The sequence below is a fragment of the Melospiza melodia genome, chromosome 2 (assembly GCF_035770615.1).
Source record: "Melospiza melodia melodia isolate bMelMel2 chromosome 2, bMelMel2.pri, whole genome shotgun sequence".
Classification (NCBI taxonomy): domain Eukaryota; kingdom Metazoa; phylum Chordata; class Aves; order Passeriformes; family Passerellidae; genus Melospiza; species Melospiza melodia.
The window spans coordinates 62,773,661-62,801,373 of NC_086195.1; the positions used below are offsets into that span (position 1 = coordinate 62,773,661).

Here is a 27,713-nt window from a genome sequence, read left to right on the forward strand (position 1 = left end):
CACAACCAGTGACAGTTGCTGAACTGTATGTCAAACCAAGCTCCAAGAATGTCACAATCACTGGTAATTCTGAAAATCAGCTATCAATTAAATCCTTCAGGTCAACTTCAGCTACTTTCATGTCCTGAAAAAAATATAATAGTCTGTTTTCAGTATAAACATTATTTTCTTGGGAAATATTTCTTGCAGCCTTGCTGAAAATATTTCCAGGAATAACAGTTTTTAAGTGCTCTATTTATTGTTTCCCTTTATAAATTCAACTATTTCCCATTTAAAATTTTCCAAAACTTCTTACCCATATCCCTATAGCAATCTCCCCTTCTCAGGCAGCCCAAATCCTACCCTTTGCTCTTCTCAGTAAATATAGCAAGTTTCTCTCTCTTTTCCTGCTCTGTGCTCTTGCTTATTTTAACAATTTTTGTTTTCAAATCTCACACAAGTCTGTAAAAACTATCAACATTTCTCAAAGGGTTGAGATGGCCACCTCTATGCTATTACCAGGGACACATTTCCTCCTTCAATCTCCATTACATTAAGCATCCCCCACAACCTGGCTTACTAATCAGTAATCAAAGAGTTATTTCCAGAGCAAACTACATACATTCCTTCCCTGTGGACTGACAAGGCTAAAGCTGCCTACACAGATTCCTTTAATTTTTTTAAAGCACACATATTCAACAGAGGTGACCATTTCCAAACGATAATGAGCAGTTATCTAAAAGGCACAAACACTTCTGTTTCTTCACCTGAGCACCCTGCTCCTCCCTTTTTAAAGACAAATAGCTTCTTCATTATTTACTTGTGCAGCCATTTGAAGTTATTAACCTCAGGTCACATTTCATACTTGGATCTCTGGAGCTTTATATGCTGGAGTACAATCTCAGGCCTTCTTCCTGTAAATCTATTTTTTTGTCCTTGATCCTAGCTATTCCTTACCAAATTCTTGTTGATATTCCCTTGCCACAGCCAATTATATATATATATATATATATATATATATATATATATATATGGAAAAGCAGTAGCTACTTTTAGTCCAAATAATTCTACATGACTTTTTATGATTAAACATACAGCTGAGGAAGATAGCAAGCTGTGAGATTCAAGAACAGTGGGACAGGCATGAATAGTGGAAGCAGATTTGAAAGCAGGCAAATCAGCAACACTGGGCCTCAGCTTTCTGAGGTTATAATACAAAGTTGTGTGTTGGCAGCTGAAGTGGCTTTCTGCAAAAAGAGATGCAGAGTTTTATTTGCAGGATGGACTTCCTCAAGTTGCAACCTATAGCCCTTCTCTGTAAGGCACTGCCAATTTGCTGCACAACTATCATGAGGAAACAGCTTTCCTCAGCAGAGTAACCTCATTAAGGGCTACATTTTAAAGGGGCAGTAAATTTTAAATATTTAATTTTGATAGAACAGAGTACAAACAAAGTCTCAGGAGGTAATTTGGATAGCTGTGTCCTAAAAGAAATTGAAACAGAGAAGGGAAAAAGTCCTACATTTAAAAAGAAATTAAACCATTTTTTAGGACTTTGGTGTCTTCTAGAAGTACTAGTAAGAGCTTCTGCAAAATTCAAGAGGCTCTTTTCAAAAGCAAATGATGCTCACATTTTTCTTGAAGGTAAGGTTTTATTAATGTGTAAGGTTGAAGGCAATATGTTCAAGATACTTAGCAATGTGTCTCTATATTACACAGCTAAAGAAAAAAAAGGCCATAACAAGACAAAAAAATAGACTACCCTTGAAAAAAATGCACACAGTGCAGGTACTCTTATGACAAAAAATTTGCCAGAGTATCCCAAATTTGTGTTCAAAGAAATAATTGATTGGGTAGAATAAATTTATGGTTACAAAGGCAATATGGGATTTAAAGAACATGTTAAGCAACGTATTGAATTGGGAGGTGGTTGTCTAGTTATTGTCAGTAAATGTGTTAGTATCTACCCCTCTCACCTTTACCTTGGAACAATTTACTCACATATCCTTATTTATATTTGGTTAAAACATACAGAAATAAGACCTGCCTCTCCTTTTTGAAGAACCTGACCAAGAATATTCCTACTGGAACTAAGCTTTACTGGTTATAAACCCCAACAGACCACAGCAATTTGGCCAAAGCACCCTTTCCTCTCCTTTATTTATTATGAAATTAACTTATTTTCAGAAACATTCTCCTAGTATAACTCACAATACTGTTTGAAAAATTAGTCTGGTGTGTCCAGAAGACTGGTGAAGAGAGGAAAATATAACAGCTACATAATAGTATGAGATGAAGAAGGTAAATTAAGGCAGAAAAGAAAAAAAAAAAAAGAGAAATCCCAGTGAACCATGACTTTCCTTCCCACTGAGCTCTAGTTATGTCTAGTCCAGTCCATGAGAGAGAAAACAGAGGAATGAGAGAAGCAGAATAATTTTCTAAATTAAACAGTCACATACTTCCTCTTATGACAGGAAGTTTTCAATGGACCATGCTAAATTAATGTACTTTAATGAATTTATAAGCTATGATGCAATAGAAGCTTTTCAGCCCCTCTGAAAATTGGACAAGGGGTAGCGTGAATCCATTCAAACTCTGCCCACAAAACAAAGCAGATGGATACTTCTGGAAAATAACAGCAGTGAAACAGTGCACACATTCATATTGTTGTATTTTGGCTTTTGGAGTCAAGGCTAAGACAAATTTGCAAATTCCCACCTCCCAGAGTTACTGCCTCAATTTGCTTGCACACTGCGAGAATACTGCAGCTGATTATACTCAGAAAATAAATCAGCCTATCCAGAAGGATGAAAACTGCAATTTTCCGCCCAGAAACGGAACATTATGTTGTCCAGAAACTCACAGGACTCCTCAGAGAAGTGCTCATGCAGCGTATCAAGCACTGCCTGCTGAATCAACTCTGATGGAATTTTAGTTTCCCTTGGGACATTTAGCATGTGTCTGCTACAACAGATAGGTGGACAGGAAGAACAGCCTGAGACCACATAAAAGCAAAATAAGTTTCCAATATTGTTTTGACTGTGAAGCAGATGAGATACAAGATGGTTATGGGTAAGAACTGAAATGTGTAGTGTACCCACCACGAATCAGAGAAAATGGGTTATATCATGTAAGTTTACCACGTGTGCAGATTGCATACTGTCTTCCTTATTTACCCCCCCATAGTCCTTTTTGGTTTTAATAAAAGATCTAAGTTTTATGAAAGATGACTCTTACAGCTTTTATCAGTTATGGTACAATTTAAGGAATATATTTTCTGTTTCTTGTAATACTGTCACGATATGTTGTATAAGTCATTATTCCATAACTTCTTTTTTATGCCCCCTAGGCAAAGGCAGCCACTTAAAGCATATCTTGACATTATTTTCTCTAAGAGGGTTTCATACATCTTGCAGCTGTACTCCAAATAAAAATGCACTATTTTGAAATATGCATTTATTTTTATTTTTCATTCTTACTAGAATTGTCACTTTTCTATAACTTCCTACTTGAGAAAATATAATTAAACAAGCTGTAATGAAAGAGCTTCTCTCACTGGGAGGCCATTTTACTGTCCAACATACACCACAATTGTTTTTCTAGATATTCTAATTAAATGTGCTTGTTTATAACCCTTCACAGACAATGTGGTTCCAAACACTACCCTAATTATTCATCACCATCCTTCTTGCTTCTAAATATTTTCAAGTTATCATCGCTCGTTCTTTGTAGCCACTACTTCCCTAGGCTGGAATTCAAGTTTTTTATATGGTAATGGAAGTGTGGGAGATATTTGTTGAACTGCAATGTATTAAGACCAAACATACAGCCAGCCATTAACTTACTGTTTGTACATGCTTTAAAACAATATAATCTATAAATGGTAAATTCTGAAGCATACAAAACTAATTTTCATCCAATTACTAGCACTTTCCATTTATAGGTAATTTAGCTGTAAATCCAATACAAAAGAACATAAACCATATGCTCTCTAAACAACACAATAAAGAACTTGCCTATGCAAAATTTGTCACTTTTATATAATTCTAATTGAAAGGCAAGGACATCACTGAAATCTGTTCTGGGATTCCAAGTGAACTTCACCTGTATCCTTATCATAACAGCACCTTTTGGACCTAGTATAGGCATGAGAGGGATCTGTTCTCACCACACTTTCTCCCAGCAGTCAGTCTGTGATTCCTATTGTTCAGCTTTTTGCCCCTTGCTTGTATTGAAAAGGATGATAAAGTGTGTGAAAACTTTGGAGGCAGGTATTTCAGATATCACTGGATTAGAGATTTGAAAGAAAAGCCTAAGTAAGTAAAATAAATGAAACCCTTACCAAAAGGCACAGGCCTTTTGAGAAACCAAGTAGCATTATATTTTTTCACATATGGCCAACATATTCCAGAGAAGCAACACAAACAGCAAAATACAGACAGAGAAAGCCAAACAAACAAGCAAAGAACAATAAAACCCAAGCCTTTTTCAACAATTCTAGACTACTCATAGCCAGTGTAATCTAGAGAAAGTGAGAGGACACAACAGCATTTACATGAATGAATGCATGAGCAATTCCCTTAGTGGGGCTTACCACTACTAGCATACTTCTGTAGTGCAAGAATTTAATTCTGCTTTAATGCTACAGAATCAGGGTACAGAAAAAGTCATTAGTTGTGGTGGGTTTTGGTGATTAAAACTAGAAGTTTCTAAACAATACATTTTTTTGCATGAAGTTTGTTTAAAAAAAAAGAACGGAAATGTCATTCAGGAGTAATTAAAGAAGTATTTCTGTGATCTACAAATTAGGTAATTTTCTAGATAGAACTCAAAATACAATAAAAATTACAGCATGCTAAGCTACTGAGAATTCTCATTCAGCAGTTTGATCTGCTATTGAAAAAAACTGCTCTGTCCATAATTAAATACCTAATCCAGTTTTCTATTTGTGGCTGGATTTTCACTGCTTTCCTGCTATCTCTGGAAGTACACACACCCTATTTCAGCACACAATCAGTTTTGGTCACTTTGCTTTACACCTCAGCCAAATGTTTGTAAACAAAAGTGGGACTCTTTTAGACCACCCCTGGAGACTGCTACAGTGGCTGAAAAGGAGGTCAGCTCCTTTTTTTTTTTTTTTTTTTTTGGAAATCTGAGAAATTTCCAATCAAAATCCAGCAATAAACTTTCTTGATTAGCAATAGCTGTAATCCATCTTACACCTTCATTTTTAGGAACAATCATCTCGATATTATGACATTCCGTAACGTACTATTTCATTATCATGCTAAAACAATAATCACATTAGCAAGGTTCCTGTCTCCTTTCCTCACATCAAGAGCTGCATGCAGATACTCCTTTTAATTGCTTCCAGAGAAACATCTGGTGCTGCCTATGTAAATGTAACAGATCACAGTGCATCTCTGGGTATACCTGACCACTTCATACAGCTTGCACAGACTTGGTTTGGGGAAGCAGACTTCAGCCTGAACCAGTCCTGAAACAGTCTATATTCACAAACAACTGAACAGTTCTTCTGATTGCAGTATGACAATGAGCTTTCAAAAATATGCTAGAATCAGTAATTTCTGAAAGTTGTATGGATACTTGTGTGGTAAGTATTGGTAATAATATTCAAGACATCAGACATGGCTCAAATGTTTAAATCTAATGGTTTAGATTTAGTAAGAACAATGACCATTAGATCTGGACAGATAAGGACACAGAAAAATTAAGGTAAAAAGGCAAATTAAAGTCTATTTAACTGAGGCCAGCCTAACCACCATAAGGAAAATCTGAATCATATTTGGTGGAAACTTGTTTGATAAAGCAAAACATGTTCAAGTTTAGCTATTTTAGGTTTTCATTGTTTTTTGACTGTATTGGTACTATAGAAGCACTGCACAAAGATCCATCATTTCCTGAGTCTGACACTTTCTCTTTGGGGGTTCAAAGATTCAATCTCTGCATTATTATATTTTGAAAGATACAACATACTTTCTGTGGCTGAGTGCAATGTAAGATCCTCACAGATAATCTGCTGGCTTCAAGGGAAGCCTGAGTGTTGCTTTTAGCAAGACCTTGAACAGCACAAGTTTAGCTTTTAGACCAATAGGAATATAAGAAAAGCAACACTGGACAGATCAAATATCCACCTCTGACAGAAATCAACAAAAAAAAAAGAATGTAAGTACAGAAAAGCATGGATACTCTCCCATCTGTGGTTTCACCACTTCCTGTAGAGGTGACTGCTCAGATATGCAACAGTCCCAAAGCAATTTTTCAGATTAATTTGTTGAGTCCCTTTCTGAATTCATATAAATTTCAGCATGCATTGTATCCTGTGTCATGGGGTTTTGTAACCCAGTTGTGGATTTTGTGAGATGCATTGCTATGCTTGTGTTGAATCTTCCACGTTTTAACTTTTTTCGATATTTGTCAGTTCACATCCTTCAGTGGACAAAACAATTTCTACATATCACTTGCAGTTTCATAAACCTTCACTTTATTCCTCTCTAACCATAACCTGCAAAGCATTTATCCTTCATGCTGAAGAGTTTTCTCTGTGTATCTAGTCACTGATCCTGTGTTGTAACTAATTGAATTGTTCACTTGCTTGAAAACAAGAAAAAAACCTCTCTAGACTGGTTTTTACTGCATCATTGGCTTGGAACTCACCTTGCGATTATTCCAGCTAATGACTTCATCATTTTGAGCTGACAAGTTAGAGTACAGGAAAATTAAAACCCAAGCTGGTAACATATTTAAAATTATAAACAAATTTGAAAAAACGGGGTGAATTTATTGAAACATATTTCCACTAGAATTCTGAGCTCATCTATTTAGACTGGTTTTTTAATATAGAGGAAAAGTGAAGCAGGAAGTGTATCTGTCTTCATCAATTCATGATTCACCAGGGATATAGAGCTATGATTGCCATTTACAGTTTAACAACCCCAGGAAACTCTGCCTGTAAAGAATCATGTTGAAAGGGAGAATACAATACCATTTCAGCTTGCATTGATAAAATTCAGATCCTGTGTGCACATCATCTTTGCAGTTCTGTTGCAAAGATACTTGTGGGTGTCCTCACAAGAGCAGAAGCTATGACACATCTGTGTCTGTGGAAATTACAGAACGTTGCCAGTTTAGAGTCAGTAACAGAAAGTTCATTAAGCAAGAAACTAAGTTGGGTTCCAGGAAAATGTAACATGTGATAGCTATATGCCAAGTGGGAAGGTAAGCCCAGTACCCCTTGGGGTAGTCCAGAGAAGCACATGGTTTACATACATGAATTACCAGATCAGATAGAAAAGCGTCCGCATGAAAAGGAGGTTATAGCAAAGAAGGGAAAGTAAGCCCCAGAGAAGATGTAACCTCCTGATGATCATGGTGGAACTGATACAAAACTTACCATGTTAATCACCTGTTACTTTGTGATTACTGTGCAGCTGGCAGAGTAAGTGGCAATGGCTGATAAAAAAGCATAGAAACATGTTTTCCTTACCTTTATGGTTCCACATAAACACAGGCCGTGTTTATGTGTTTATGAGTTAACCTTTTGTGATTAAAGTGACGCAGAGACAAATTAGTGGTCTTCTAAGAGGTCTTTGAAGTATATTACTCATAATCTGTACAAACTCCTAGCTCTGCTTCAGAAATTTAGTGTACTTATCCCTAAATGGGCTTCTCAGTCACGGTTGCAGCATTCACAATTTCAAAACTGCAGCAAGGGATAACTTTAAAATCCAACACTGCTAACATTTTCTAGGTCCACCAACACAAACATGATTAAGGAGTTCAGCAATCCTACACTCATTCATTAAGACCTGTGGAAAGCCACTTAATCAGAAACAAATCCAACACAACAGGAGCACTCACCAGTGACTGCCGGAAGAGGAGACACTTGTTGGGGTCAATCCCACAGGCAAGGATGGCAGCAGTGGTGTCCAGGATGTTCTGGCGCAGGACAGCTGGCTCCTTGGGCATGGTGAAAGAGTGCATGTCCATAATGCTATAGAGCACTGAGCTGCACTCTTCCTGCAGATTCACCCAGTTCTGAATGGCTCCAAGGTAGTTACCCAGATGAGGGGTCCCAGTCGGCTGGATACCAGAGAAAATCCGATCCATGACCATGTTCTGTGACAAAGCATTGGCAAGATTACCACACACATTTTTTTGACAGATTCTTTTGTATTTTAAAGTAATTTTAAAAGCCTCATTTATGCCTGTCTCTTCTCCCCACCTCTCAGTGTATTAATGTATAAATGACCTCACAATCAATAATTGCAGTAAGTCAGTTAAATACTCTATCTTACAGCAAAGAGATTAACAACTACCACAATTTTAATCTGTCAGATTGCATATGCAAAAAAAAAAAAAAAAACAGCTGTAAACAAGATTAGTGAAAAGCTGGTCTCAGAAAGCAAGAGGTAGATTCTTCCATTTCTTTTGCACCAAAGCTGTATGTTTCTCTTTAGTTTCTATATCCACACTTCAGTTTCTATATCCACTCTGATACAGAAACTTAGGGTCACAGAGCAGAGAAATTCAAATACTTGTGTTGTAAACTCATGCAATGTCCCAGTAGATTGCCATCTTAACTCCCATGAATATTGAAGTCTTATTTTTCTAGCTGCAAAGAACATTTTGAGCAGCTCCTGAAAGAAACCTACTTCTTGACCCAAAGGTCAAAGAATAATGAAAGAGATCATCAAAGTTCTGAAACTCCCCATTTTGGTAGCAATAGAATTTCTAAAAGATCTCTACAAAGAAACACGGCTACAGCTCAAGATTGCACTTGGAATACTGTTCATGCATCAGGACCAACACTGGAAAAGAGTTCACAGAGAAACAGCAAAAACAAAAAAAAGACTAAGAAGCTGAGGTTGTGAGCAAAGATTAAAAGGCTTGAAACATGTATAGCTTGGCTAAGTGACAGTTACCATCTTAGAAAGTTTGTTTTCCTGCATCCCAGCCCTCCATCTGACCATTTTCTCAGAGCCCTGAGCTGTCAGCATATGATCAATTACCTCCCTGACCTTCCCAAAGAATTCCACCATATTCAGAAGTAGCTCAGCAATGTTTTATGTGAAAATGCTTGCAACATGCCAAGTTGCAAGAGCGTGCAAGACCGCTCAATTTATAAATGCGGGTCCCTCCCCATCACAGCAAATACAATACAAATCCTCAGACTCAGTTGTGTGGCAGGATCATCAACTTCATTGTGCCTGTGGCTGCACGTTTTTTTTCCTGCTAAGTTTTATGAGCAACATCTATAACTTAGCAGGAAGCATTTATTTACTGATGTAGTCTGTTTTCTTTTCTGTGAATCTCTTACAAATGTGTGGGACAAAAAAAAGTCACACAACTATTAAACCACACAAAATGGCAGTAAAAGTCAAGACCAAGTACCATTACTTTTAACTATTAAAAAAAGGACTTTGAATTGACTTAATTCATTTTGACTCAGACTTGAGAAATATTAATGAGAAAGTATTTCCAAGTGGAATAGGACTTTTCCAATTTTAAGCATGATGTATCGCTCAGAAAAGCCTAGACTATTTCTTTCTAAATTTGCTGGAAAAATCTCTTTTCTTCTAAAGTAAGCTTGTTTTTCAAATCAAAACAATTTTCTTACCCAATGTTTAAGTGTTTGTGCTGACATACCAAGAGCAGCTTTGGGCTAGCTGTCATGCTAACTTCCTCTGCTCACATAAATGCCTACACATTTAAGTCTTGATAGCAACCCTTCACCCAATCCCAAATATCTTCTTGACTTCCAGTATATTCTTGACTCAGTTTTTAAGTATTTTGAAGCTCCAGCACAGGAGCTTCAAGGTAGTCACTTGAAGCAACGAAAAGCACACCACTTCTTCCAACAGCAATTCCAGCTTCCAGTCCTTGTGTTTCAGTCCTTGACCACCCACCCATATGTTTATTTTCTTCATTACACAAAAATGGAGTTATGATACTCAATCTCTCACTTGGCATTTGATTCCTTGTTTTCCTAGGAACCTATATCAGAGAACTTCTCATCCCTCACAGAATCCACTCGCCTCCCACTAAGCCACTACCTGGCCCAGGACTGCAGCCAGCTTCCTGTTAACACTGAGAAGGGCCAGGTGCTCTCTTGCAGAAGGAGGCATTCAACATTCCAATGTGTATAAATGAGATGAAGTCTTATAGAAACTTGGGATTCACTAGACTTCAGAGCTGTACTTCTATTACTACAGGCCCAGAGCAGCTGCTAGGAAACGCAATGGGTACTTCACAGGCATAACATTTGTTTTTTGCTTCCTATGTTTCTTAACTAAGATAATAAGAAGTCAGGGAGGAAATAGTTGACCAGCAACATGGTGTTCTACCCCTGCTGGGGTCCCAGAACAGTTGGTTGTTTGTCAGAGCACATAACCTTCCTTCACGTCTGTATCTCCGCTCACTAAGTTCAAATCCTGATGCTCCTTCCCATAATCACTTCTCCCCACAGAACTGGTTGTTTTCTGGTGCCCATTTATATGCTTGTTTAACAACACTCTTCTTCACAGACCATAATTCTTAGAGCCCGTCTCTCCATTTTCTTATTTCATCCCTCCTGCATTCATTTCTTCCTCCACTTGTGCTTTACACCCCTTGCTTCCCCAAAGAGCTCTTATATACAGCTCTTGATATACAGCTCTTACTGTAAGAAGGCACAGAGAATGCCATGTTAAGATGATTACTATTATTACTAATTAAGCTATTACTGCCTTGACTCCAGTCACTTCATACAAAATATGTTTTCTACCTGCACAGTTATAAAAGCTAAGAAATGTCATCGTGCCAGAAATCCACTACAGACCCACATCAATTACAGTATCTTAGGATGATAAATTAAAACATAGTACAGAAACTTGCACATCTTCCAACTTCAGTCTAGTAAAAGACAGCATCACCTGACATGTCATGTCTCCTGATGTTACTGCTTCTTTTCCCTGGGACTCGAAGCTGGTGCTACTTCAGTGCAGGAGCAGCTCTACCCCCTGGGGTAACTGTGTGTCATACCAGGGCACAGGAATTTCTGTGCACTCAGCAGAGATCAGCTCATATGCCGGTACCTTGACCCAAGAAGTGCCAACACCCTGAGCCCTTGGAGAACAGTTCTGTCTAGAAATTTTATTGGTCCCCAAGTCAGGCAGACTCAGTTCCCTTGCAGCTGCAGTGCTTGCTTTGGATGTGTCCCATAATAGGTTCATTATCTGCCTTTTCAACTTCTCAGATCACTGTCCAGTTTGTAGATAATGTTATTATGAGCATATTGGATGTATTGGCAAAATTGTGTCCCTTAATGTGAGTATAATACACTCAATACATAAAAATGCAATAGTGACATTTAAACAGGCAGTCTGAGAATGTCTTTCACCAAGAAAATATAAGACATCAGTGTCTCAGCATAAACTGTATGTTCAAATACTGTACTTACTCCAAATATTCAAAGGCTAACAATGAGCTAATGAAAGGTAGGTTTGTTGCAGTACTACATAAGTTAGCATCTGGTGACACACTACGTGTTGAAAAGAAAATACACAATGTACAATGTCAAATGGACACAGTTTCATATAAAGAAAGAATCAAGTTCTCTATCCATTAAAGAGAATACCTGTGAAGGCAAGCATGATATCTTTAATGGTGCTTTGTACGTTCAAATGGTAAACAAATACAAAAGGTTTGTTCAGTATAAGGTCAATAAATAGCAAGTGAAACATTAGAAGCAAACAGTAGCAGTATTATATTCAGTTTAAGCACAGCAATTACTTAACCTGAAGTAGAGAATTCACAGAAATAAGTAACTCCAATAATGAAAACTGAGCTATGCTGAACCTGAGTAAAGCATTAGCAAATCCATTACAAAGAACAAACCCATTCTGGCTCCCAGCTGAGGGACCAGTTGACTAGGAGTCTTTCATCTTTAACTCCTTTGATTCCATTTAACAACATAAAGCACGAGAAGTTACAGCAAACAGGGTGGCATGAAATATTCCATTGTGTTAGCAAAAGTCTATATTAAAAAAAGCCCACACAAAACACCCTCAAATGAATCTTGGATTTCTTGCACTAAAAATATACAAAGAACATTGCTCCTTTGGAGAGAGTTTATGTTCCCTGTTTGTTCACTCCGTGAGAAGCAGCGGGCAGCATAGCAGCGTGGCAGGGGACTTCTGCCTGGTACCATGAAATCATGGGGCTGGAATGCACTTCAATGGAGCTGTTAGGTCAGGGGATGGGAGCTGTGTGCTCCAAAGTACTGGAGCTGGAAAAGGATAAAAACAAAAGGAGTGAAGACTTCCCAATGGAGCAGAGTGAAAGCCACAAGACATGCAGCTCCAGCCCACAGGCACTCACTCATTCAGACATCTGTAGTAAGCAGAGTGTGAGCCTGCTGTTCGTATGTTTAACTCTGTGTGGTGTGTGCACCTACACCAGCAGTGCTGCACGTTAATTCTCATGCCTGCTACGAGTGTTGCATCTGACAGGTGACTTAGCACCTACTACTTTTGTTTTCTCTCTAAAAGACCTCTGCAGGGCAGTTCTAAACACCACAGTGTATTTCTCAGCTGCATTACCGAATGAAGCTTGGTCCCAAACCTGTTAAGATTCAGGTGTTCTCTCACCTAACCTTCCTTTTGTCATGAGATCAACAACTGCCATTCCTTGTACTGAAAAGATATCAACATCCAAATGCTCACAAATAATCAGGAATAAGCATTTCATCCTTATCCCAGAGTAGGATGGCTAAAGTCTCATCCTGCCATCCTGTAGCATGGCGATAGCCATTTTCAATGCAAAACAAAAAAGATGACAGCTTCCAAAAGTCCAATTCTGCTCTCTTGGACCAAAGCAGAGTTTTTCTCTGTATGGAAGGTGAGCTACAACTGTCAAGGACTCAATTCAGCAGTCAAAACCACAATAATTCCCTCTCATGAGATAGATGTGCCAGAACTGGAAGATACACCGAAGCTGATAAAGGAAAACATCCATGCAGATCCAACCATCCCATGTTACAGACAATTCTTGGTATCCTGGCTATACATTTCATGTTTAGCTTTACGAATTCTGACACTGCTGAACACAAGAATTTATTTACCTGTTGGATACACATACTTGCCTGGTACAGTCAAGAAAAAACTGCATCTCAAATATGTAGTAAAATGAGTTGTAAAATAGTTCCCCCTTCACAAAGAGTTACAGAAATAAAATCAAGTGAAAGCATTCACAAAACTTAGGTTTTCAGAATCTCTCTTCTTTACAACTCCACATAAATATTGCCATCACACACTTGAAATGACAGCAGACAAGCTACAATTATAGGGTAACCTTATGCCTATGCTTTAGTCTCTTTTGGGTTTTAAAACCAGAGAAATGTAGCGCCCATTCAAGGAGGTATGAGAAAGCTGCCAGTAAACAAACAATTCTCAGGATTGTTTTCTCTTTTTATTTTGGCACGGGCATGTTATAAAATTACATAAAAGCATACATAAAAATGTGGCTGGTTGGAGTCTAGTTAAGACCTATTGTTTAACACAACAAACCATTAAATGATCATATTAATCCTGCTCTAGAAATACAGAGGCGGTGCCTGTCAGCTTCTCCATCTACCCAGTCATAGGGAGACAGACACATCTTCAAAATCAAATTCAAAGGAGGCTTTTGCCAATTATATCCTTGGAGTGCCTGAAGGTGAGGACAAAGCTTTGGACTAACTAGTTTCTTTGGACTTTGTTAATGACTTTATATCAGCAGCCTAACAGATGAGAGATAGGCTTATGCCTCCATCTATAATATAACTTATAAATATTTTAATTTCTATATAATACTGACTCACAAACTCACCCTGGGCTGAAACAAAAGCAGGAGATTTTAGACCCAAACCTCACAATGTTACAGAAAATTATGACAGTACTACAAGAGCAGCTGCAACAGAAATCACCTCCCAAGCCACAGCGATGGTTACATTCACATGCCACAGCATTTAGCTGCTCTGCTTTATTTGAACAGCCATTTACTCGGGGCAGAACAGGTGAAGAGCCAAGTGAGATCCACAGCATCAGAGCTAATTCTAAACACAGGTGGTGGGCACGACAGAGAGAGCAGGAAGTCGACAGGAGAATCACTGCTGACATGTAGGACAGGGAAGATTGATGGCTTCCCTCTCTAGTTTTCCCCACTGTGTAGGCACGCAGGGGGTGGGGGAAAGGGACGGAGAAGCTGCTGTGCTGGCGACATAACACATCACAAGGCTCCACAGCACCAGCGCTGATTAATGACGCTGGAATGGCTCAGGAAACAGCAAAGGATCATTCACAGACTTTGCTCTTCTTGTTATAATTTTATTCGTGGGGATTCATTTTGCCCCAGCTGTCCCAAGCTGAAGCGAGTTCAAATTTGCCAGATGAAAAGAAAATGTGGAAGTCAAAGGGAAGAAAGAGCAGCATAAGCAAACACAGACATGCATAGAACACAAAAACTGGAAAATTTGAAAATTCTAACATGAAGATCCTCTCAACAGGCATCAAAAAGGGAAGAAAAATAAAACGAAAACAACACAACCAAAACCTTGCTCCAGCCTCAGAGACAAAAGAAATTCTTTGGCTGACAAAAGTCACCAACTACTGCATCTTTTGCATCTGTCTACAATTTTTTTATTTCCCTTATTAATACTTTGCAACTTCAAAGCTCTGGTTGCTAAAATAATATGCTCATCTGTTAACACTGGCTTAGCAAAACATGTCTTGAGACAGTTATTAAGCAGCAAAATGAAGGGAAGCCAGACGAGTCACATTTTACAAGCTAAAGCATAAATTTTAAAGCCTAATTGGGACAATTTAAGTATTAATGTTGTTACAGAAAGAAGAAAACATGAAGGAAAAGGGAAACTTAGGAGCAGCATATGTATTACATACTTTGTTTCCTTTATTGTTTTTAATGCAATTACTTCTCTGCAAACTTGCTGTAGAAACTTTTAAACATGCTTATTTTGATCTGATAATTTAATATGTCAAATTCATCTGGTGCAAATGCTATTTCAACACGCTTAATTCTTAAAATGAGAGACTAAAGATCTAACATTAAATTAGAAAGGAACATATTTATACCAGAGCAAGTTTTCAGGTAAATAGCTTCTGAGTAAAGATTAACCCATTGCCCAGAAACTGAACTAAATTAAGATTTAAACAGAACTGCCTAGTATCCCTTTCTTGAATGTCAAATGCACTCAAACTTCAGTAGGACTTTAATATTTATATTTCAAATGAAAAACACATTGGAAGGAGGAACATTTACAGCACATACTAGCCCCACCCTATAAATTTAACTCTGCCCTCTAGGGCTAGCAAAAGAACTCAACGAAGCTGCGGCTGGGTTAGGCTGCCCTCTCACGCTGCCTTGGTACAGATGACTCAGCAAATGGCTCCTTTCATGTGGCTCGCTGCATCCCGCAAGTGGATTCTCTCATTTGCTTTATGAGCCCCACGCGCCACTCGGGGTGCTAATGACAGCTGCACTGACAGACCCCAGCATTATCTACAGCCAGGCTGCCACGGCTCTGCCGCCACACACCACAGGGCTCCTCCAGACCTGAGGCAGCCACGGACCCTCCCCACCGTGGGGAGTGGAACAGGGAATAACCTCTGGTGAGGGGCCTGGAGGCAGCCAGCAGCCTCCTGGCTCAGAAGAGCTGGCTCCAGTGCTCTGCAGGGGCTGGGACAAGAACCTGTGCTAACATTCGTGCAGAGCTGGTGGAGGAACCAAGCACTGGGTCTGCACGCAGCCAACAGTGGCCACCAACCTTACCCTAAACCACAATGCCTTCCTGAGCAAGGACACAGCCTGGTGGTTTTCATTTTTCCTGCTGCGCTCCTTACAGTTCTCCGCATCAACTTGAAGGACAGCATGTTAGAGCTCCTGTTCAGAGCTGAGCCATAACCCAGCTACAGAGCAGGTCCAACACACACTGAAACATGCACTACTTCTGCACCTCCTGGGTTTCAAGGGTGTGCACAGAACTCCAATTAATGGCCTCACATGGTGCCTGATGCAACCTTAACCCTGATTGATGATTCTCAAACCATTTACTTGCCTTTTTAAAGCTGGAGCAATGAAGTTTCTTCAATCAAACTATCTAAACATAGACATTAACTGCAGATCTTATGAGTTCATTTCACCTAGGGTAGGTGAAAGGCTAAAAGAATTTATAATAATATTTATTAACAATTATGACATAAGGAAGGTAATTAGTGCCTCACTGACAGGAAGCTGCAGCAGGAGCTTAGCCTGAACCATCAGCAGGAACATTCTGGCCAGACAGGCAAGGCAGGAAAGTAAGGTCAGATTGATACATGCTGCTTCCAAAACCATCAGATGATACACTCAATGCTCAAAAGCTGAAAATTTGACAGTTCCAGTACTGCAGGCATTGCTTGGAAGAGATGGTGCCAGGGAAAAGGAAAGGGATAAGCAGGCCTACCTTTGCTACACAGTGAAGAACACCCTTAAAATACAAATCCATATAAAAAGTTCATTGAACAATGTGGTTGAACCAGTAACAACTAAAGTTTTCAGGCACAGGTGCTTCCTGGAAACAGCTGCTCAAAGCACCCATCAGGTCTGGTATTTTTCTGATCCATATACAGCCCCACACAGCACACTGGCATGGAAGCACCAGGCCTGGGAGCTCACAGAGAACCTCGTGTTCCACTCTGCAACCTCATGGAGTTACTCTGTATCAGTCAGCTCAACTTCAGTCCCTGGAAAGATACAGGAACAAATAATGAACTGCGAAGAAATTACAGAAATAACAGAAGACAGTGGTATTTCTCAAGAACTGGTGCCTCTCAAAAACACTGATAGCCTGCAACAGCACAAGAGATGCTAGAATGGAAATGAAATACTAAAGGTTATATCCTACTTTTCATTTAATTCCAATACTATCTCAGTTTCCAACAAGATAGAGAAATAGCACCTTGAATACAATATTATGTGCTGGGAGTGAAACTGGGGAGAAAAAAATATCCTGAAAACAGCACCTATGGATGGCTTACAGTGGTTGGGGAAAGATATATCAAATACAGTTTTTCAGGGTTTTGTGCTGGTAAATTTGATATCTTTGTATCTCAAAATACAAAATCTAGATGATGAAATGGAGCATTCATTAAATTTGCAGACAAAACAAAATTAGAAGGATGATAAGGGCTCAAAATAATCTTTACAAAGCAAAGAAATGGTCTGAAAAAACAGTATGCTATTTACCAGGCAAAAGTTCACAGATTTATACAGAAAAGTCTACTCAACCACACAAACAGAGGAAGGAGAACAGCTGTCAAGGCAACTACAGAACAGGGTCTGAGGTTTGTAATATTTTAAAAGGTGAGCATGAATCAATATCATGCAGCTGCAAAACCACCACATTTATAAACTACACCAAAAATTGCACAGGAATATATGAATAGGATGAAAATCCAGGAGACAGAAAACAATTTGCTCATTTTACTCAGGATGAGGATGGCCTCAAGACGCAGAAGTTGGATAGTTTTAGGTCCTGTCTTCAAAAGAGTGGTAAAAAGAGGCCACAGAAGTTCAATCAAGTCCAATGAATGACCTGAATAAAAAAGACTACAGAGGAAAGTCCAAAGTGTTTTTAGTCTAGTGGAAGGAAGACCGTGAAAGTAAAAGGTATTAAACAATGAGCTTAAGATGAAGTAAGAAAGATTCAGACCAAATGTAAAAAAAGTTTCCAAGAGTAAGAAAAAACAAAGCATTTCAGATGAATGCTTAGAGAGGTTTTTTGTTATAAATAAATAAATAAATAAATATGTTGTATGTTGATAAAGATGTATGGGCACTTAATTTTTATTTTGGGCCAGGGGAAACACCAGATCACCCCAAACAGGGTCTGTTCTAGCCCTCTGAGCCCATAATGTTACATAGGCATGATTAAAGTCAAAGTGAGATGATCAAAAAGGATGGAAAAGGAATTGGAATTTTATTTAGATAGATTAGATCTCATGGCATTTCAAGTCCTTCTAACTGCATTCAACAAAAATGCAAGAATTGAGGCCTTTTCACCGATAGCAGCTGAACACTGACGGCTGCTGAACACTGACAAGCTTTGAAAAACCATTCCATGTTGTTGAAAGATGGGAAATACAAGTTAACATTTAACACCTGTAAACTGGTACATGGCCACAATTAGAAGTATACATTGCTCAACAGAATAAATGTAATAGCAACAAGTGAACAATTAGCATTTATTTTGCTACAAAATACATGTGGAACTATCAAAATGCAGTGAAAAGTGTAATATATTTATAAATTATAGACTAATTGATATATGAAAGGTTGCTGTGATTTTAATATATTACACTCTTCTAAGTACCAAAACGTTAACAATCTTGAAGCAAAACAAAGGCTAAAGAATGCCCCCCCAACTAAATACTTCCCTCACAGAGAAATTAGAGAAGTTTTATGTTTTTGATCACAGTAGTATCCAAATCTCTTAAAATCATCTGATTGCTCTTGCTCTTTCTCTGACCTCTAGCTGAAAGAGATTTTATTGCATTTTTTAATATATTTTCTTTAAGTGAGGAGTCAGCTTGCTACTAAGATTGCCCTGTGGGACATAAACAAAGAATATCAACTTACATCTAGAAGGATATTTTTTAAAAAATACTTTTTGTTTGGAATTACTATGTTTCTTCAGAATATTGTCCTAGAAACTCAAAGAGTAGTTCATTTCCTCTCCATTATTTTATTTGGCAATTTCCTGTAGCACGGAAAAGTTGGCTTTGTTTCACATGGGGCCAAAATTAACACAGCTGTTCAAAAACTTTCACCTCGTGGTCACAGCATGAAATTTATCTCAGGTGAATAGAAAAGTTTTAAAACCACCTGATGGATGTTGAGAGGCCTTAGAATGTGGAAATCCCAGTAAATTCCCAAATGAAGCACACATGCACCAAGAAAATGCTACAGCTGATCCTCCTTGTCTATGCTGGAGAGAATTCCATGAATTTAAGTTTTTTAGACAATAATCACACTTGCATAAGGGACTTCTAGAGAATTTAAAAAACGTTTTCTGGAGCTAGACAATACTCACAGACTACATTTAAACTGTTGTTAACAGCACAGGTTGGTCCTGAAATCATCAGGCTGGGCTGTTTCCACAGAAAGGACAAACATCAGATGAGCAATGGATGAGGGGTACAATGGTTCATCTGTGCTCAGGTCAAGAGAATGTAGCCAAGTGACATGAGAATGGTGACATCAAGCTGTGACTCGCTTATTAGACAGCTTGAGGCTAGAAACATCAAATGAAAAGTTCCCTAGTTAGTGTGTGACACTCACTGTTTTGCTGGTCCTAAAGAGGAGATGATGAGATGAGATGAGATGAGATGAGATGAGATGAGATGAGATGAGATGAGATGAGATGAGATGAGATGAGATGAGATGAGATGAGATGAGATATGTTCCTTGCTAACTTACCTGTATTATTCAAACTGGCCCACAGAAAGCCAGGAAAATCACCAACTCCCAGTTTGGATGCATCCCATGGAGTAAATCAGTGTCAAAAAACCCAATTGCTTTTACTGTTAGTATCCCAGAGATGTACAATACTTCATTTTCTTTGGGTACTGGCAAGCATTCTGAATACTGGAGACTTACAATGTTTCATGGTCAACTGTGAAAACATCCCTCTGGAGGGAGTGACAGCACCTCTGGCTGTTGTGACCTGGCTTAATGCTTGATGAACAAGAGTCAGAGTGCTGACATTGCTTTAACTCTGCAAAGATCTAAAATGTAGATATCGTAAAAAAAGTACCCAACAAAACACTCCAGTGCATGAAGAGCAGAATGTGAACTTGACTGCAGAAATTACATGGGCTAATTTGTTGCCAGCAGAGATGCAAAATGAGATTCAGTCAGGAATTCAGAGGGCTGGACCTCTCATTCCCTTTACATAAGCAACAAAGAGGCTTTGAAATGTTTGAAACTGTTTTGTTCTTCCATGCAAACGGAAAGCACCCTATGGATGCCTATTAAGTAAAGTCTTTCCACATCTTGGCAAGTATGTGATTTCAAGAAAAATATTTGCAAATGGATAACCCAATTCAAGGACAAGTCAAAGACCACCTTTGAAAGTAACTTTGATGTGGCTATAAAAAGATTATATTTAGGAAGGATAGCATAACGTGGTTCTGTTGTTACAAGTTTGTACCTCCCTGTATTCCTTTGCTGTTCTTCATGTAAAAAGCAATGCTGGTAAGCAGAGAAGTGAATGTCCATGAGACATAGGATTAAGGCAGAATCTCTGAAAAGAACTGCCCCCAACTAATGTATAAAGACAAAACAAGCCATTTAGCAATCTCACTGCCAAAGGACATTGGAGCATCCACAAGTGTGAAAGCAAATGACAGCAACAGTTGCTATGTGAATCTTAGGTGAGATCATCAGGAAGCCTGGAATCTTTTATTAACATGGAAACACTACTATATCTTCCCCAAGGCACAGCTATCACAAGCAGATTTCAAAGTCAGAACTATGCACCTGGCAAAAGGAAAAGATGATGGTGAGACTAGGAAGTTGTGAAGACTTTTGCAGTTTACTTTCTTTTTTAATGCTCTCCAACAACCTTCAAATGAGATTAACAGGTCAGCCAGACTGAGGACAACACTATGCAGACCAATATACAATAATTAATTGTCACAGAGTGTATGCAATCAGAAACAACAATGATGGGATTCAGAACAACACATGTTCCATCTGTCAGAATGGAGAATGCATGCAATTTCATCTCCTTTCAGCTTCCGAATACTTTTGGGAATTGGAAGAATCTTACAGAAAATCTGCACTTCAAAAATGGAAATATAGCCCTATCCAACCCTAGGATCTTTCTGCAAAGAAATGTAAATATTGACACCCACCTATGTAAGTGAATGAGATGGGTTTACCACACTTTGTAATACCAATAAGAAACATTTAATTCACCCTCTAATCTGTACTGTAAAGCTCCAAACCACTTATCCATAAACAATACAGGTAGTCTAAACAAAAATAAATTCCTAGTCTGAAGAGTTATGAAAGTGTAATCCAAATACAAATGAAGCATAGAAGGGCTTATAACATGAACTACATGCAACACCATGAAAACTGAGGAAACCCTTATTTTTAAACTTCACACAACACTTATTCTTCATTCAGTTATTGTGCAGACATCACTGAAGCAATTGGGTAAACTTCACCACTCTATTGCTTCAGCCAGCTCCAAGGAACAGATGCAGGCCCTAGCATAATTCAAAGAACTTGAAGTTAAAAGTAAAAGCAGATATTTCATTTCTGGTAGCAATCATCACATTTCAGCACAAGAATGAGGGAAATGAAAAAGTAAGTATATATATTTTATCATCTATTTTTGCGTGTATACATATGTATATGTATATATACATATATACAAATATGTATCTATTTCCTCTCCCATGCAGCAAGAATTTCAGTGCACTCTCAAGGTGGGTATCTATCTCAGGGGCAAAAATATATTTAATCCGATCCAGTAGATATATAGATTTGCCCGATACAGCAGAAAATGATAAAATCTGCTATGTGATTTTTCTGAGTTGGGGCTTCCAAGAATGATACTGCTAGTCAAGGGCTCAAATAATCAAATGGAAAACAATTTCAATTCACTGAGTACAAACACAGCAAAACTAAAAAAAAATATGATCTAAGGTGACTTAACTGACTTGGGGTTTTTCTTCACTTCAGCTTCTGATCCTGCTGCAATTTGAGTCAACTCCACAAAATGTTTGTTCATCTAACCCTAGAGTCACAGCATAAACCACAACTTGTGTCATGGAAAAAGTAATTGTTAAGTGTCTAGAATAGCACTTGCTGTACTAGCAAATGGAAATTCTATCTGCCAATGAGCCAGCATTAAAATGGGACCCCAGTCTGCTGTCTAGAGACAGAGGTGATCTGCTGCAGACTGATTCACAATGATTTTTCAGCATATGCACTGGAGAAATTCACACCAAACTTCAACATCCACAATGGCCAGAGTAGCATCTTTCATTAAACTCCCTGTACAAAAACATGTTAATAAACTCAGAAGTTCCTCAAGAGAAAGAACAGGCTTAGTCAAGACACTAAAAGCAAGGGCCAGAGGGGGAAAGAATGGAGGGACTCTACCCAAGCCCTGACAAGATGCCAGAATAAAGGGCTGTTTCCTGCTAAAACAATCTATATTTGCCAGACTTTATTGTTAGAACTGCATTCTGAAATGAATAGGACCCGTTCACGCCTCAAAGATCCTTCATGTCTGTTTACAGTGGGGCTCTCTCTGTGCAGCTACAACAGCGGTCAAAATCCAGTATTGACAAGGCACTAAGCAAGGCAGATCACAAGAAGTGTCTCTACAGCTGCAAGTCTAATAAATCTGTGTGGAAACCTGAGATATCTCAAATTCAGTGAAAATACAAGAAACGTATATTGCCACTGTATACTAACTTGCCTTCCATTCTGAAAATTATACAAAAGCTCATGATTTCATTCTTGCATAAAGAACTATTCCACTGCTTTATCTGAAAGTCAAGCCAGTCTCCCTAGAGGATTAAATATTTTTATATTATTTAGCTATTGTTTACCTATTTATTTATTTAGCTTATTAGTGATTAGAATAAAAACAAATGACTGATTAGGGAAAACTTCCACTCCAAACCGAACAGAAGACACCAGAGTTCTAATACAAAGGCTGGAATATGTTGCTAAATCTAGTTGATTTCATAAGGATCTGAGTAACTAAATATCTTTTAGTATCTGTGCCCAATAACAATAGTAAAAACTGTTAAAATTCAGGAAAATAGGAAATAAAAAATAAAAGGCACCAATTTCTACAAATGAATCCACATAGAGGCTACTTTACTTGGAAAGAATTTCTCAAATCACTTAGATCTTTCCTAAAGCTCCTGTATATTACAATATATTTAACTAGTCCATACTGGACACCAGGAGACATCAGGGTATTTCCATTTCCAGCTTTTTTCCCCTCAGTCAAAAGCATTTTGCTACTTCCAACCTTAATGCTCTCTAGAAGAAAGAGATGTAACACAGGGGATTGTCACAATCATAAATCCAGAGCAAGCACTTAAAAATCTGCCTGTTCATCCATCAATTTCAGCCTACAAGTATCTGGACAGGCATTCTGAAGTTGACCTGCTGCAGTAACCTGTGTATGTGTGCAGCTTGTTACATGCACCTGGGGACCCATTTCATTAATGGTTAACAAAGTGACCCCTATGTGACAGCAACAAATTCAATATGGGAACAGGGATGCATTTAAATTGTTTGCATTTCATTCATAACACACCTGAACGATTCTGAAAACTGAGCTCTCTCTCCCACTGTAGTTTTAACTACAATCTTTGAAATCCTTAAGGATTAGGGTATGGTAATTTCAGTTACTTCCTTTCTCTGGAGCCCCATATGGTAACCATAGCTAAAAATTTTGAAGATTTTATTTGCAATCTGGGAAAAAAGCATTTTAATGGTCTTCTCCAAAACAACCCTTCAAGTTTTACCTAACTGCCTTTTTCACAGCCATCTTTGTTAAAAAATATGAAACGTGACCAGTCATTAACATGACTAGCACAGTAACAGTGATCAGGTGACCTGAATACAGAAGGAACAACACTTCCTCAAAAAAAGTAAATCAAATTTCACCAGACCCAAACAATCTGAAGATCTCCTCTTAAACTACTGACAGTACTGGCCAGAATCACTGAGGTTCACAGAAGCCCAGCAAAGTATCAGAAAACCAAAAAAGGAAAAATGGCATTCCCATCCTCAAAAACACAGGAAAAGAGGAGCAGTCCGTGAAGTAGTCTGCTTAGCATCAATACTCAGTGAACACAATCCATCTTTTGCAATTTCCTAGAAGATAACTAGAGAAAAAGAACAGCAAATGTGGATTTGTTAGGAGCAAGGCATGCCAGATTAGTCTAACTGGCCTTGAGACTCATTAGGCTGCCACAGCAGGGGAAAACGCAGTAAAGGCCTCTTGATTTTAGCACCACCTTTGGTCATGAACGGTAAAGCAAACCAGAGAAACTACATTCAGGGATCTATACTGTGGTATTTTTTAATAGATATTGACCCAGGTAAAGGAGCAGATACATTCCTAAATGAGCTGCTAAGACTACCACTATATTGGCTTCCTTGGATTTGAAGATCCTGCACTTGTAGCGGTCCTGACTAAACATTCACCAGAGATATTTTCTGTGCAACACTCACCAAAAGGTAGAAACAACATCCTTGGAAGAGTGGGACTCAAACCAATTTTCTCTTTATACGACCTGCATGCACTAGAGTCAGTGTCCTGAGTTTCATTACAGCAAATCCAACTTGGAGTGCCAGAAAAAAAAAAAAAAAAGACTAAATTATAGCACCAAAGAGGAAAGGATTTTGATGTTAAAAAACATCAACCCTTATGGCTGGAAGATGCAGTTCTGTACCACATAATGCTAACAGAGAATCCACTTTCTGATGCATCACTCTTGTGAAAGTTGACAAGAGATGAAGGTTGTAGGGCATCAAAATGTACAGCTTAGCAACAATAATAAGATACCCCAAATGTAATTAATCTCCCCAGGAAAACATTACTTTCTTCTTAGCCACATTTATTATGCATACATATTTGTGTGCTAGAGATATGTAAAACAAAATGTACACAGCAACTTTTCCACAGCATGGTAAATCCAGCACAGGGATGAACTGTGCACTACAGTGAAACAAAGCTGAAGCCACATAAATTATGTCTTCTGGTGACTATGACTGCATTATTGAACACTTAAACATCAAACTATAAGGGTGACAGTAGACACACTGCTCAAGCTTGAAGGCAAACACTTTTCCAGCTTGAAATTTGAATATTCCTCATCAGCAGGCAGCAAATACATGATCTGTTCCAAAGTGTCTACCGTAGTAGCTGAACCACTCCTGAGTCCAACCTGGCAACAGGAACAGCACAAATAAGGAAGCCATTTTTCCTCCTCAATTCTTTAGAAGATGCAGTGTAAGTACTAGTTCAAGTCCAGTACAATTCTTTCCAGATAGACATAAGAGGGCACTTCAAGCGAGAGAGAAAAGGGACAAAATCCCACGGCACACTGGACTTGCAAATTTAGCACCAAAGGAACAACTTAAATTACTGCTGTTACTTGAGTGTGGGTGACCTGAGCTACACAAAATTGGTCAGAACACTGTGCAAATAACACCAGGGTTGTAGCCTCAATCCCCACGTGGGGTTTTACCTAAGAGCTGAACTGGATGATCCATGTGGGTCCCTTCCAACCCAGAATATTCCGTGAATCTGTGAGCCAACACTAACTTTGTGGTTTTTTTTTTTTTTTTTTTTTTTTTTTTTTTTTTTTTTTTTTTAATTTTACATTTAAACATTTTAAGAATAACAGGAAGGAGTTACATTCTCAGACCCATCACACCTTTAAGACATCATGGCAACAGCAACCAGGCCATAAAGCACCTGGTAAGTAATCTAGACCTTATAGGTGACTCAGAGGTGGCAAAGAAATGCACATCAGAGTAAATATTAAAATACAACATGAGCTGTATTCACTCAGAGCAGATTTCTTTATTATGCAAGACAATTGAGATTTCTTTGCTGGAGGAATGAAAGCAGGGGAGGGCATCTGTTGTGATACTGAACAGAGCCAAAAGAGTCACCATTTGCATCAGGAAAGATAAGTATATTCAAATCCCTTCAATATTTTTCAAGGAACTTTTGAGTTCTAAAAATAATGAGTGGTTTGAGGTATCTTTGGCAGACCTGCTTTGCATATTATAGGGGCAGAGTAACTACTCAAATTTTAAGTGTGAGAAACCGAAGAAGATTTAGGCACATGTAAATGAAATTAAATCAAAGCACCTCAAGACATGCAAACACCCAACAAGCTTATTGAGGATGCCACATTGAGATTCTTTAGCTCTTCTATATTGCTACAATTCAACACAGTCTTAAACATATATTTTTTGGTTCAGAATTCATTTAAGCAGAAACCTTACTTCTGCCTCACACTAACAACTAATAGGAAGAACACAGCTGCTAAGTGAAATATCAGTTATCAGAGCTTCATATGGCATAACAGGTTCTTCCTCTTTTGCTTTCACTCTACCTCCTCAATAGAAAGGGCAGAATCAAGGTCATCACCTGTTCTAGAACATAATGAAATATGCCTTGACTTTTTAATTTTAAGAATCCTAGTTCTGAAATAGTCCTGCAAATGTGTAGTTTACCCCGTTCACTACCATATACACCAACTTTTTGTGCATTAGTGCGTGTTACAGCTTGATGTGCTCAAAATATCAACTCCATGGCTGAGAGTCACAGAACCCATTTGCTGCAAAATCACAGACAGTACAGATTACACCATGAAACAGAAAGGAAACTTTGATCTTCTGCTTACCCTATTTCTTCTCACAAGTAACATGAGACATATCTACCCTGACAACCATTCTGAATAATGTGTTCCATTATTGAAACATACCATACCATTCAGGATTTGGATGGCGTGCCAAAAGCAAGATTTTAATGAAAAAGCCAGTTGTCCAACTAGGGGAAACATTCTCTAAAATGATGCAATGTTAGTATTACTGTCATCGCATTCTTCCGCTTATTTTAAAAACAAGGCTACAAGCTACAGAAAAATTTAGATTTCTAAGGCAAGCCATTCATAGATGTAAAACTATGAAGGAGGCTGCCTACAAAGATGACACTGAATATATACTTACCAGACCTGGCTGATTGCTTGGAGTTATCTTACAAAACACAATCAAAGCAATCAGCCGCCCATTTATTTAAATTTTCTAACAGAATGTGGGGAAATGAGAAGAGGGGAGGCTCCTTATGGGTTACAATGAAAATCCCAAATGTATTAAAGAAATTCAATCCATTCAAAAACTTATGAAGTTTTCTGCTGCAGAAGACAGGAGTTTGTAGCCAGTAGGTGCATTTAAAACCGAAAGGCAAGAAGCAAAGACCAAGGCTGAAACCGCGCACAACCCCAGCAGCACCTCAGCGCTTGAGCGACCCCCACAACGCCGGCTCTTGCCGGCTCAGGCCTCCCTCTCTCCCGCTCCCCGAGCGCCCCGCGGAGTCAAAGGCCCTGCGGCTGAGCGGAGCCAGCGAGAACCAGCCGGGAAGCGGGAGGGACGAGCCGAGGAACGGGAGGGACAGACAGACAACCGGGAATGCCGGCGGGGAGCGCGGCACCCTGAGGGGCGGCAGAGCCGGCCCGGCCCCGCCCCGCGCCCCCCGCTCTGCGCATGCGCGGGGCCGGCCCGCGGCACGGGGCGGGATGGCGGCCGCGGCCGGAGCGCGGGGCTCGTCCCAGGCCGGGCACACCGGGAGGCGGCGGGGGAGATGCCCCAGGCCGGTTACCTGGCCGAGGGTCCCGCGGTGTAGGGCCCGGATCAGGCCACTCGGTGTCGCCATGGCAAAGGCGGGAAGGAAGAGGCGGGGGGGAGGGACACGGGGCAGGAGCCGGGCAGGGTCCGCGCATGTCCCGCAGGCGCGGTGCGGGAGCGGCCCCTGGCGGGGCGCGGTTACCGGGAAGGGGCGGCGCTGGCAGCGACGTGGGCACGGGCCCGTGTGGGAGTGAAGGTCATCGCTTTCCGGTTTCCATGGCTCCTGCCTC

The 27,713-nt window shown here is 39.2% G+C and overlaps 1 protein-coding gene across 7 annotated transcripts in view; it reads right to left on the reverse strand.

The window, feature by feature from the left end:
• WARS2 (tryptophanyl tRNA synthetase 2, mitochondrial) overlaps positions 1-27,579 on the reverse strand; it is a 44,011-nt gene extending 16,432 nt beyond the window's left edge. For 3 of the 7 annotated variants that reach the window (XR_010026690.1, XR_010026689.1, XM_063148444.1), the window contains exons 1-2: positions 27,458-27,579; positions 7,861-8,118 (exon numbers count right to left, since the gene is read on the reverse strand). Coding sequence is in view for 5 of the 7 variants with exons in the window: in XM_063148444.1 (XP_063004514.1) it covers positions 7,861-8,118; positions 27,458-27,511 (312 nt within the window). In the remaining 2 variants the exon portion in view is untranslated. Of the gene's footprint in view, positions 1-7,860; positions 8,119-24,294; positions 24,405-26,808; positions 27,023-27,090; positions 27,279-27,457 lie in introns of those variants that run through there. The other 4 variants (XM_063148448.1, XM_063148445.1, XM_063148449.1 and 1 more) reach the window with 4 other exon arrangements.
• Positions 27,580-27,713: the final 134 nt, after the last annotated feature.